Source organism: Prionailurus viverrinus, chromosome B4, assembly GCF_022837055.1.
Source record: "Prionailurus viverrinus isolate Anna chromosome B4, UM_Priviv_1.0, whole genome shotgun sequence".
Lineage (NCBI taxonomy): Eukaryota > Metazoa > Chordata > Mammalia > Carnivora > Felidae > Prionailurus > Prionailurus viverrinus.
This window is the reverse complement of record NC_062567.1, coordinates 115,140,040-115,153,656: the sequence shown is the minus strand read 5'-3', so window position 1 is coordinate 115,153,656 and position 13,617 is coordinate 115,140,040. Positions and strand designations below refer to the sequence as shown.

General features: G+C 37.9%; 1 protein-coding gene across 3 annotated transcripts in view; it reads right to left on the bottom strand.

Annotated features, from left to right (window-relative positions):
- Positions 1 to 13,617, bottom strand: part of CFAP54 (cilia and flagella associated protein 54) — a 301,918-nt gene that overhangs the window by 37,948 nt on the left and 250,353 nt on the right. For 2 of the 3 annotated variants that reach the window (XM_047868490.1, XM_047868491.1), the window contains exon 64: positions 11,999 to 12,166. In XM_047868490.1, coding sequence (XP_047724446.1) covers positions 11,999 to 12,166 — 168 coding nt within the window. Of the gene's footprint in view, positions 1 to 11,998; positions 12,167 to 13,617 lie in introns of those variants that run through there. The other variant, XM_047868492.1, reaches the window with a different exon arrangement.

Genomic DNA, 13,617 nt, shown 5'->3' with positions numbered 1-13,617 from the left:
CTGGATTCTATTGTTCTCTTCATTTCTATCACTGAGTCCGGTCCCACACATGGTTTTGACTACAAGAATAGAGAGGTATGAGAGACCCCTCCTCAGTTAAGACATCAACCTTCTTGAGATCAAGATATCTTACCATATTTTTGTGGTTCATGATCTGTAGATGAAGTGTGCTGTGCAACTGAGTGAGGACCCTGGCAACTGCTCCCAGGCATCTTGGATCTCTCTACTGGTTATCTGAGCTTTCTTTATCCTGCCATGACGTATCCTTTACCAAAATCTTCCATGAATATACTTTGTGGAATATATTGCATGGTGTGTCCTTTGAATAATCAGAACCTCCAACACATCCTTTATCAGAAAGCTGTAAAATGTGTTCATTCAATAGGAGAGAGCAAGTCAAGATAGGGAGGAACATGGGACCCAGGGAATTCTCAGGAGGATGGCGAGTGGGCTCTTATGATGATATCTGAACCATGAGAGCAATCAATCCAGTTTGGAACATGTCTCTGAAGAAGAAGACAATAAAAGAGTTAAGATAAACTGATGAGTTTGACCATGCAGAGAAGAATTGTGTAGTTCTTTGAAAGTTTAGGAAGAATGAGAGATTCTAGAATACAGAGAACACTAAATTAAAAATAAGGCAGGTTTTTTCTTCAGGATAGAAGTCGGGAAGAAAGGAAACAGTACCTTATTTGGCTCAGCTGTGAGTGATATTTACACACTCATAATGTAAACACTGGCTCTGGGTTTAAGAATTTTGATAGAACTCATTTAGGAGAGGGGCACCTGGGTGACTCAGTCGGTTATGTATCCAAACTCTTGATTTCGGCTCGGGTCATGATCTCAGTTTGTGACAGCACAGAGCCTGATTGGGATTCTCTCTCTCCATCTCTTGTCTGCCCCCACCCTCAATAAATAAGTAAACTTGAAAAAAAAAAGAACTCATTTAAGAGAGTGTGTGGAAGAGAAGAGTATACCTGAGGGGGGAAAAAGAGGTTGACATTAGCTTTCATCTTCCATAGTAGTGTGTGAGGTTGATCACTAAAGAAATTATCATGTGAGCATGTAATTTAGATGTATGGGTTGGGGGGAGACCCAATAAAACAGAGACAGCTGAGAGTTGAAAGTAATTGTATCTGATGGTGGGATTCAGGGATGTGGACAGCCAGACAGAGAGAGAAATGTTCTTTTTACTCATTAAAAGTCTTTCACATTTGGTTTTTCAAACTATGGTAAATTTGATGAAACACTTCTGAAATGAAAATGAAATGAGTCCCAGAGAGATTAGTCTGTCTTATGGTGTTTGCTCTTGTTTTGTGTTTGTTAACCTTGACTCCCAGGCTAGCATACAAAGTCCCTGTGGACAGGAGTGACATCTTGTACTGTTTTTAGTAGTGCTTGCAGCACCTGCTACATGTTAATTAATATCTTTTTTTTTTTTTTTAAATTTTTTTTTTTTTTCAACGTTCATTTATTTTTGGGACAGAGAGAGACAGAGCATGAATGGGGGAGGGGCAGAGAGAGAGGGAGACACAGAATCGGAAACAGGCTCCAGGCTCTGAGCCATCAGCCCAGAGCCCGACGCGGGGCTCGAACTCACGGACCGCGAGATCATGACCTGGCTGAAGTCGGACGCTTAACCGACTGCGCCACCCAGGCGCCCCAATATCTTAATATTTCTGAAATTTTCATTATATCTCTTAAGAGCTAATGAAGTTCCCCAAAGTGTGTTAGTGGAAAAATTTAAATAGATAACATACTTTACATTTAACCCCTGATAATGAAAATGACTTTCTCCCTCCTCAGGCTGACACTTGTCAATGGCTTTGCAGTACAATTTTAAAATCCCTTCTAACCGAGCGTGGCACAACTGATTTAAAAGTATAACAGTCTGAAATCAAAACAGACTTGGATAAAATAAGGCAGTAGTTACACATTAAAACACTAAACTGACTTGCATCTATTTGTTGTGAGCCTGGGCTTTGGAGCCAGAGTGTCTGGGTTTGCTTCCCCGACTTTACTGGCTGTGTGATCGGGGCAAATTATGAAAATGATATGCCTCTACTTCCTCATTTGTAAAATGGAGATGTAGTAATCCCTATCCCCATGGATCGTGTGACGATCCAATGAGTCAACACAAAGTGCTCAGAGCATCACTGCTGTCGCTGTGAGCCACGTGACCACTCCTGGCTCCTCGCCCTACCTTGTTTGGTACCTCATTCTCCATATTCTTTTAGACCCACTGCTAACCCCAAGCCAGCTTCATATCTGACCTCCCAGGCTGTCCCCATCAAATCCATGCACTTAGTTCTATTTCAAACTTGTCCTCACTCTTCAGGTATAAGTGTCTATAAAACCCTACATACTCAGGACTGGATTCTGCAGGAGACAATATGCCCACAATGAAATTTCCAATGCTCCCTTACTCACTTTCACAAAGGCTTGTTTTTCAATGGTAAAGAAGTGTTGTGGCTTTGACAAACACTGAGAAATACTGTATCTAAAATCATCTTGAATGGGGTATCCCTTACAGCCCAGGAAGGGGTGAAGACAGAGCCCCTCCTCTACTAGATGGAGTTGATTCATAACTTCCTCACCCTGGTATCTTAATCACCTAACAAAACACCTGGCATATAGGGCGCACTCAATCAATGTTTTATTAACTGGTTAGTAAGCAGCAATTATATGCATGTTACAAAGAAATCCATACAAAGAACTAGAAGACTCAGGTCCTCATTCATGTTTTTCTCACTAATAAGTTGTGGCAATGGTCAAGTCACTGTACTCATATGGGACTTGGCTTCCTCATCCTCAAAATGAGAGCATCAAATAGATGTTCTCTTAGTTTCTTTCAAGTCCTGAAATTTGACTTGGGTGGTCCAAGGGAAGTCAGAGAAGCTTTCCAGTGGAGCCTACTATAGAATCCGGCAATGCAGCATAGCTTCTTGGAGAATCATCATTAGACCTGTGAGGTGCATTGGTAGTGCTGGCCTGGCCCAGTGCTTCTCAGACTTAAATGTGCATACATTACTTGGGAGATATTAATAAAATGTATGTTTGGGGTGCCTGGGTGGCTCAGTCGGTTGGGCGACTGACTTCTGCTCAGGTCATGATCTCACAGTTCATGAGTTTGAGCCCTGCATCGGGCTCTGTGCTGACAGCTCAGAGCCTGGAACCTACTTCAGATTCTGTGTCTCCCTCTCTCTCTTCCCCTCTCCCACTCACACTCTGTCTCTCTCTCTGCCTCTCAAAAATAAAGAAACTTAATAAAAAAATGTTTTAAAAAAATGTATGCTCTGATTTAGTGGGTCTGGAGACCTGAGATTCTGCATGTCTAGTGAGCCTCCAGGGGATGCCAGTGCTGCTGGTTCTTGACTATCAGATGCTGGCCCCTGCTTCATTTATGCAGCCTTTGTCTTCCCCAGCTCCCAGAAGCAGGGTGTAATTTTGGGTCTCATCTGTAGCACCAGGCTCTCATTAGTCACTTGGCCAACAAGACCCAGAATCCAGGGCACCTCAGAGGGAAGCCCTGGGCATCTGTATGATCTCTGAGTTATGGCGTCCCTGACATCCACACTGAAAATGTTGAGGTTCTATGAGGTTACTATGACTTGGTAGTTTTCCCAAGAATCCTAACTCTTCCTTTGGTGTCCTGAAAGACTAAACTTGTCTTTTTTTTAACGTTTATTTATTTCTGAGACACAGAATCAGAAGCAGGCTCCAGGCTCTGAGCTGTCAGCACAGAGCCCAATGCGGGGCTTGAACTCGCAAACCGTGAGATCATGACCTGAGCCGAAGTCGGTCGCTCAACTGACTGACCCACCCAGGCGCCCCCTAAACTTGTCTTGAATGCACAGTCTGCTTGTTTGGGACCATGAAATATAGTTTAGCTCACACTAAGGCTTTAAAGATCTCCAGAAAGGAGCAGCAGCTCCATATGTCTTGTTCCCAGACTGGCTGGGCTTCTACATTGAATAGACTTTATCTCCAAGAACTCTTCAGGTTCTATCCAACTTTGTGTTTTCACTTGACACATGGAATCTTGGTTTTCAGTGCTTTGCTTGACCAGACTTCTTGCATTGATCATGCTTGTCTGTCTAAATCTTCTGTGGCCTCTGAATACCATGCTTTGAACTGCCTAGCTGCACTCAACACAATAGCCTTTGCAGTAGTTTGATTCCCCCAAATTAGGTCTCAGAGATGAAAGAAAGGTCCTGCTACTGATACTTCATTGCCCCTCCACCCTGCTAGTTCTGAGTTGTATTCCTTTAGTCTGATCAAGTAATAAATATAATTCAAGTCTCATTCTGAACCTGGGTTGGCTTGCAATCCAGAACATCCTACTGGGAACTGTGGATTGTAAAAAATAGCAAGAAGAGATGAGGTAGAATAAAACTAAAGGTACTAAGATATATTTTTAAATGTTTATTTATTTTTAGAGAGAGACACAGAGAGAGAGATAAAGCTAGCAGGGGAGAGGCACAGACAGAGCTGGAGAGAGAATCCCAAACTGTCATGTGGAGCCTGATGGAGGGCTCAATCCCACAAAGTGTGAGATCATGACCTAAGCCAAAATCAAGAGTCAGATGCTCAACTGACTGAGCTACTCAGGAGCCACCTAAGATGCATTCTTAAGATAAATTTAGGCCATCAAGCCTTTGGCTGTGGTTACACTTTCTTTTTAAGTTTATTTATTTATTTTGAGAGAGAGACAGAGAGAGAAGGAGAGCATGAGCAGGGGAGGGGCAGAGAGAGAATCCCAAGCAGGCTCCATGCTGTCAGTGAAAACCCCAAACACCGGGTTTGATCCCACAAACCATGAGATCATGATCTGAGCTGAAATCAAGAGTCAAATGCTCAACCAACTGTGCCAACCAGTGGTTACACCTTTTTAAGCTAAGCTGTACGAATGTCTCAGCCATTCTTCACAACTATTTTTAAAGCCTGTGTCCCAGACGTTCATTAACATGGTAGCTCATGGAAGCTTCTTTAGTGTCTGTCTCTGAAAGATACTGAAATCATCGAAGAGATGCTTAGTGTGTAACCAAATTCCAGTGAAGAGCTTATAATGTGTTTCTACTATATTCTACTAAAGATAATTTTGTTAAATAGGATAATACAGTTTCTACCACCATACTTAAGAAGTTAAACTTCTCTGGGGCACCTGGGGGGCTCAGTCAGTGGAGTGTCTGACTCTTGGTTTTGGCTCAAGTCATAACCTCACAGTTTATGGGTTGGACCCCCATGTCGGGGTCTGTGCTCACAGCACAGAGCCTATGTGGGATTCTCTCTCTCTCCCTCTTCTGCCCTTCCCTGGCTTGCATGCACACGTGCTCTCCCTTTCTATAAATAAATAAATAAATAAATAAATAAATAAATAAATAAATAAATAAACTTTTTAAAAAGTTAAACTTTTCTGAGTTATAAACTTAATCCTAAAGAGTATTGTGGCATATAACATATTTAGCCCTCTGAATTACCTAAAAATTTTACATCAAAATCCCTAGTCCTAGGATTTTTACTTTGCTGCCACCAGCATCCTTAGCTTCTACTGGCATTTCTAGTTCAGATACTAGATTAACAGAAGAGGACTGAGTAGGGGAATCAAGTGACATTAACTTGCATTTTTAACCCTAGTCTAAGTCCCTGGAAACTCCAACACCCTAGGTCAGATATTAATTTTCACCACCATCCCATCCAGAGGCTACAAGTGCCTGCAACTAAGGTCCACTGTCTGAGGACTCAACAAAGCACCATGCTTAGGAGTGCAGTCTTGGAATCAGATTGCTCCAATCCTGATTCATTGCTGACTAGCATTTCTCCATCCTGTCCCAGTTTCCTCTTCCATAAAATGGGGCTAGGGAGAGTACCCACCTCATAGAGTTGTTGTGAAGTTAACATAAGCAGAGCATATAGAATACAATAAGCTCTACATTCACTATTGTTATTATCTTGTAGTTTCATGAGCTGCAGCCAGTTTATTCAACACAGAACTCTACACTGAACAACCAAGATAGTGAGTAGATAAATGTTCAAATACACCAATATTTATTTGTTTGTTTCTTTTAAAATTTATTAATTTATTTTGAGAGTTAGCATGAGCAGGGGAGAGGCAGAGAATGAGGGAGAGAGAGAATCCCAAGCAGGCTCCACTCTCAGTGCAGAGCCAACATGGGGCTCAACCTCAGGAAGTGTGAGATTATGACCTGAGCTGAAATCAAGAGTCCGATACCTAACTGACTGAGCCACCCAGGTGCCCCCAAATACACCAATATTAAAGTCATCAAACAAATTTCAGTGTAATCTCTGAAAAGATAAAATCTTAGGTCTGAGGAGATCTAGTCTATTCAAGTCAGTGTTTCCCACCTTTTTTTTTTTTTAATTAAAAAAATTTTTTTTTCAACGTTTATTTATTTTTGGGACAGAGAGAGACAGAGCATGAACGGGGGAGGGGCAGAGAGAGAGGGAGACACAGAATCAGAAACAGGCTCCAGGCTCTGAGCCATCAGCCCAGAGCCTGACGCGGGGCTCGAACTCACGGACCGCAAGATTGTGACCTGGCTGAAGTCGGACGCTTAACCGACTGCGCCACCCAGGCACCCCATCACCTTTTTAATTGAAATTTATGTTAGCAACTACATGACCTTTTATCATGACCCAATAATACATTTTTATTATCAAAGAGGGGAAAAAATATCCCCAAACTAAGAAATGGGAAAACTGTGTGTTCTTGTGTCTTTGCTTATGTCATAAGAAAATCACTCAAGCAACCTATTTAAATCAGAATTTGTTAGCTGGTGCTCTCCTTGTAATCTCTGCCTGACAGCAGTCCATGTTTCCATGTTAATTGTCAGACACAACTGTTGATGGATAAAACCCTGTTACTCTAATTATCAGTCACATATGTAGTCATAACATTAACTTCACAGATCACTCTGTCTCAGATTGATATGGATGTGATATTTCTACGACCTTGCAAAATGAACTTTTTACTTTCTTTCCCATTTTTTAAAACTAACTGCTTAGGTAAACATTCTATTTCCCAAGTATGTAATCTTTCTGTATTCATATCCTCTCTGAATGGATATACTCTTATCACTTGGTTGTTTCTCTGGCCATCAAGTAAATGAATTCAGACATATGCTGCAGATCAATCAATCTGAAAAATTTATCTAACAACATCATGAAATGAAAATTTCAGAAAACATTTTCGCTTACTGTATATAATACATTCTGATTTTTTTTCTTGTTTTAATTTCTTAAAAAAATACTACTAAGACCCACACAATATTGATTGCATGGTCCATTAGTATTCTTGGAACCACAGTTTGAAAACTGCTGTACTAAATTTCCCAAAAGAGACTACACAGATTTATTATTTTTAAATGTTTATGGAAAATATCTGGCAAGGATTTGACTTGGAAAGTATGGGAAAGAGAGTACTTTCAAAACATGAGAAATAGCTTTAAATGTTCCTGGGGAGTGATAAGTCAAAGTTTCTCTTTTTGTAGGAGTAGAAAGAGATACATAATTGACCAAGAGTTAGCAGCAGTTTGCCAGCCTAAGAATGCAGAATGAAGAAGCCAATGGGAGACGTGTACTTGAGAGCAAAGAGAGGTAGGCCCAGGAGGTTGCACCATCTGACAGGGTCACAGGGGTCAAGGAGCAGCAGAAGCTACCAGAGGCACAGCTAGAGGGGACGGCACTCAAGAGCTGAAAAGTGCAAGAAAAGACCAACACAGGAGGCAGAAACCGAATGAAAATGCTGAACAGGGCAAAACTATATGGCAACCGTTTTATGGGGAAAAGCCCGAGGCTCTTCTTAGAGAGAACAGCAATCAAAGGAATTCTATAGCGGAAGGCCCCTCTGCAAATGGCTGTAGTGACCAACTGTTCCATTTTTAAAAGCTTGACCCTCATCAAGATTCTCCTAGAATGTGAATCACTGTTCTATCTCCAATTGTTCAGAGATTGATATTAAACTGCTTCTAAATACTTGCCCCCATCTGCTCCTGCTCCCCAATTAGCCCTAGTGCAAATGTCTCTCCGTGCATATGGACATTGATATGGATAAAGCAATGGATCAGAGTTAGGTAAAGATAAAAATAATAAACATTAAAACAAGAAGTGATATGTGTGACATAAATTTGTAAGGGGCATTTAGAGGAAAGCTAAGTTTTTTTTTCCTCCTATTTGCTATGCATTTTAATTCTGCTGGTAAGGCACAGTTTTCTCTCTTTTCTATACAATGTTGGCAGCTACAGTATCTATTAGAAGATATTGTTGCTAATCTTTAAAAGGAGTTTTTAAATAATGTTTAACCAGTGTATGGCATGTATATTTGAAGTTAATAAACTTAAAAACATAATAATTTAAAAATAATTTCAGGGATGACCAGGTGGCTCATTTGGTTATGCTTCTGACTTCACCTCAGGTCATGATCTCGTGGTTCATGAGTTCAAGCCTGAGTCAGTCTCTGTGCTGACAGCTTGGAGCCTGGATCCTGCTTTGGATTCTGTGTCTCCTTCTCTCTCTGCCCCTCTCCTGCTCACATTCTCTCTCCCTCTCTCTCTCTCTCTCTCTCTCTCTCTCAAAAATAAACATTAAAAAATTTAAAAATAAAATAATTTCAGATAATAAATGACAACTACCATTTATTGAGGTTAAGCATTTATACAGTTATCTCTAATTAAAGATGAGTACAACTATGATACAGAAAAGCTAATCAATCTACTGAAGATCACAAAATTATTAAGTGACAGAGCTGGGATTCCAACCCAGGTGGTTTGGCTCCAGAGTCTATGTTTTTATCCAGAGTCTATGGCTTACTCATGTAAGCCAAAGAAACAAAAAGAAAGCCATATCCAAGAAAATTTTGCAAAGTAAAAGAGAAAATTTCAAAAGCAGTTAGTGAAAGAAGTCAGTACTCTAAAGCAATAAAAGTTTGTCTCTCAACAACACTAGAAAGGAGGAAATGACATTTTCAATGTACTGAAATAAAATAATTTCCAATCTTAAATTATCTACTCCATAAAAATTTATTTCACAAATAAGTATAAAGTAATATATCAGGCAAACAAAAATTAAGTGTTTGCCTCCAGAAGATCCTCACCAAAGGAAATTCCAAAAGTATATACTTCAACAGAAAGAAGTGACCCTGGATGAAATGTCTAAAATGCAAGATGGGGTGGGAAAAAAAGTGGTAAATATATGGCAAATTCCAAAGGAAATAACTCTTGTGTACAATAATTAAAAATAAAATTATTTTTGGTTAAAAAATGTATAGTAATATAAGTCATTACAGGAAAAATGATACTCGTTAACTTTAGACTTTGATAAGTATGTATGTTGTTCTGAAGGTAACCACTAAAAGCATTGAAAAAAATGTATAATTTCAAAACTCATAGAGGAAAAATGAATGATAAAATCATCCAGAAGGGAAGAGAGAAAAACAAAAGAGCTGAGACAAGCACAAATACAAAATAATGGGGTAGATTTGAAACCAAATATACACTTAATATACATTAAATATAAATGTATTAAATTCCCCAGTCAAAATACAATGTTATCAGACTATATACCAAAATATCCAAGTGCATGCCTTCGATAAAAACACAATTAAAACACAAGCACACAAAAGGGCTGAAAGCAAAAGTTTGGAAAATATATACTGTGAAAATAATAACCACAAGAAAGTCATTGTCCTTTAGTAATATCAGACAAAGCATACTTTATGAGGAAAAAAACATTATTACAAAAAGCCCATGAATCATTTCAAAATGATAAAATGCTCAATTCACCAAGAAGATACAACAGTTAATCTGATTATACTAAGACCACAGTTTCAATTATAGAGAGCAAAATTTGACAGAACTACAAGGAAAGACTAAACAATGATGATCACTGGGAGAGACTTAAACACACTTCTTTTAATAACTGACTTTTTAAAATTAAAGGCAAACAAACAAGAATAGAGATTTGAACAAGACTAACCAAACCGACCTAGTGCACATATACATGAACTGCCTCTGCAACTGAGGACTGCACATTCCTTTTAAGAGCAATGGAATATTTACACAATAAATCCTTTCCTGGAGGAAAAAAAGCAGGTTTGAACAATATCAATCATACAGAGCATTTTTTGTTATCACAGAACAACATAACCTAAGAATAAAAGCAAAAGATAATTTTTTGATATAATATATACAAGCTCCATATAGTTTGGAATATAAGAAACACATGTTGAAATGGCCCACAAAATGAGCCAAAGAATAACTCATAATGAAAACTTAAAAAAAAATTTTTAACCATATGATAATGATAATACTATAATAAAAACTTGTGAGGGGCGCCTGGGTGGCTCAGTTGGTTAAGCATCTGACTTTGGCCTAGGTCATGATCTTGCCATTCGTGAGTTCAAGCCCTGCATTGGGCTCTGTACTGATAGCTCAGAGCCTGGAGCCTGCTTCAGATTCTGTGTCTCCCTCTCTCTCTCTGCCCCTCTCCTACTTGCTCTCCGACTCTATCTCTCAAAAATAAACATTAAAAAAAAAACTTGTGGGGTGAAACCAAAGCAATGTTTAGAGAAACTCATAGTCTTAAAATACATATATTAGGAAAGAAAGGACTGAATATTAAGCCAGACATTTACCTCAAGAAGTCAAAAGTTAGAAAAAGAATATAACCCACCACATACACACATACCAAAAACAAGTAGAAGAAAGATATGATTACTGAAACAAAATTAACTTATGAGGGACCTCTGGTGACAATGATCAAGTAAAATACACAAACCACTACTGTAAGAAATGAAAAGACACACACTTCAATACAAATACATCAGGGAGATTAAGAGAGAAGTTTTAAATAAGATGAAAAAGTTTCTAGAAAAAGCAACTTAAACTTGACTCAAGAAGAAATAACCCCAATGTTCTATAAACAGGGATGATAGTCAGATATTTAAAACTTGGTTTGACACAAGCACAAACCATTAGAACAATAGTGACCCAATCAGAACTGATGCCAACTATGGTATCCATAATAATATTACTAGTTTTATATTTTCTCACAAAGAAACAAACCACTAGGACCAGATGGCTTTACTGATGAGTTCTTACCAAATATTTGAGAAGAAAAGTTTACTCCAAACTTACAGAAATGTCACCAGAGAATAGAAAAACATGATTATATTTATCAACTCACTTTATGAGTCTAAAAAAATCTTGTTACAAAAAATATCTGACAAAGACAGTATAAAACGGAAAATTTGTAGCCCAATATTGCTCTTAAACAGTGGCAAAAATCCAACACGAAACATTAACAAACTGAATCCAGTAAAATTAATACAAGACCAATTCGAGTTTATCTTAGGAACACAAGATCGATTTAACATTTAAAAAATCAATTGGGGCACCTGGGTGGGTCAGTTAGTTGAACTTCCAACTCTCGATTTCAGCTCAGGTCATGATCTCAGTGTGTTGGGATTGAGCCCGGTGTCGGGCAATGTGCTGAGTGTGCAGCCTGTTTGAGATTCTCCCTCTCTCCCACTTTATCCCTCTCCCCTGCTCGCTTGCTCTCAAATAAATAAAATGGAAAAAAAACTTTTTAAAAATCAATTAATATATTAAAAGAGAAAAATCATAAAATCATCTTTATAGATGCAGTAAAAGATTCATGATAAAAATTCTTAGCGAAGTGGGCAGTAGAAAAAAATTTCCTTAATGTGATAAGGAATGACTACAAAAAAAGTTAAACATCATATATTATGGTGACACACTTGAAAGTTTCCCTTGAAAATCAGGAAAAAGAAAATGATCAACTTGAATCAGACTTTCCTGATTTCTTATTTTCAGATCCATTCTACTAGACAATACAGATTCCATATTCCTGTATATTTTCATCTATATGACAAGAGGATATTCTCCACTTTCAAGTTATAATGGTCAAGTTAAACTCTATATCTAAATATAAGAGTTAGTTTTATGATTGTATTACATACCATAGGTTCTGTTTCCTTTGGGGGTCTTTCTAGAGGAGGAATGTACCATTGAAAGCAAAGTTCTTTGTTTAAATCTTGTATGTTCATATCTGATGACACATCTCCTGAAGATGGGCTGGCAGAGAGCTTTAATGATGAATCAGAGTATAGAGCACTGTCATGACATAACTAGGGAACAATCAAAAACAGTTTAATTGTCGGTAAAAAAATGCATTCAATATTTAAAACACTCATTCAAAACCCATTCAGTATTGGCTACGTTATAAAACTCTGGGAGTTGTCTTAGTTTGTTTTGGGTGTAGCCTTTAAAACTGCCCCTGAGTGGTGCCTGGCTGGCTCATTGGTAGAGGATGTGACTCTTGATCTCTGAGTTTTAAGTTCAAACCCCATATTGAGTGTAGAGATTACTTAAAAATAAAAATGTTAAACAAACAAACAAATACTGTCCTTAATTACCACAGAAAAGATTCTCCTACAGAAAAATATGCTTCAAAACCTATGGGACTCAACAAATGTCTTCCATTTTTGGTGAGTCTCCCCAAGGAAACATCTAGAGAGGAAAATGTCAATACTATCATTTCAGTCTCAAGATCACCTTAGATTCTTAGAACATCTACTTTTCTCATCTATTCAGTGGTGAATAAACTGAGCGTGTGATTATAACTTAATATCTACTTTCCAATAGCATTTTCTTCTATAATACCATATGCAAAATAAGACAGTTTTTACTGTAAAATAAAATCAATTGCTCTCATTCTCTCTTTACACGAATGTGGCTGATTTGTAAATTCAGTCTTGGTGAATCTGGGCGTACCTTCTTTGATGAAACTCCTGAAACAGGAGTTTTCAAGGAAGATGAATGTGGAGAATGCAATTAGCAATATCATAAATTATTTCATTTTTTTTTGGAAGTAGCGGAGTTGCTACTAAAAAAAAATAATAGTCTAGCCAGAGACATATTAGTGATAATAACACCTCAAATATAAAAAGGACTCTCTTTAATAGAGCGCAGACTATTTTCAAAATTAACTTGTTTCACCCAAGGTGATAGCATGGTAGCTGGGAAGCAATCATTCTACTTAACTTTTGACGTCTAAAGTATCTTAAGGCTTGTTGACCAAGAGGAACATGTCAGTAGGCAGTAAGAAATGCCTGGTATTTCCATAAGGCTTTGTACTTCCCATTATTTATGAGCTTATTCAAGATATAAGACTGTCAATGAAAGTCTTCAAAATAAAATAAAAAGAGAAATAAAGACAGTGACCTTTCAAGTTGTCTACTGATAAAAGAAAAAATATGTCATGACTGAAAGGTAATATTAAAGATGCAAACTTTTCAGAAATGTCTAGAGACTATCATAAAAGGATATTATAAGCCAGAATCCTCACCTATTGGCACTATGATACTAAAAGCATGACCAAAATGACCAATAAAGAAGACTGTTAAGTTTGAATAATCGTTTAAAAGTGCTAAACTAACATTAATTCTGTCAGGCAGTTCACCAAAAAATTAGGTAAGTATTTGTTTCAAAAAATAATTTCTCATATTTTTTTCATATCTGAGTACTCTTCAGAGGTACAACTATTTAATAGACAACTATTTTAGCAAAGAATTCATAT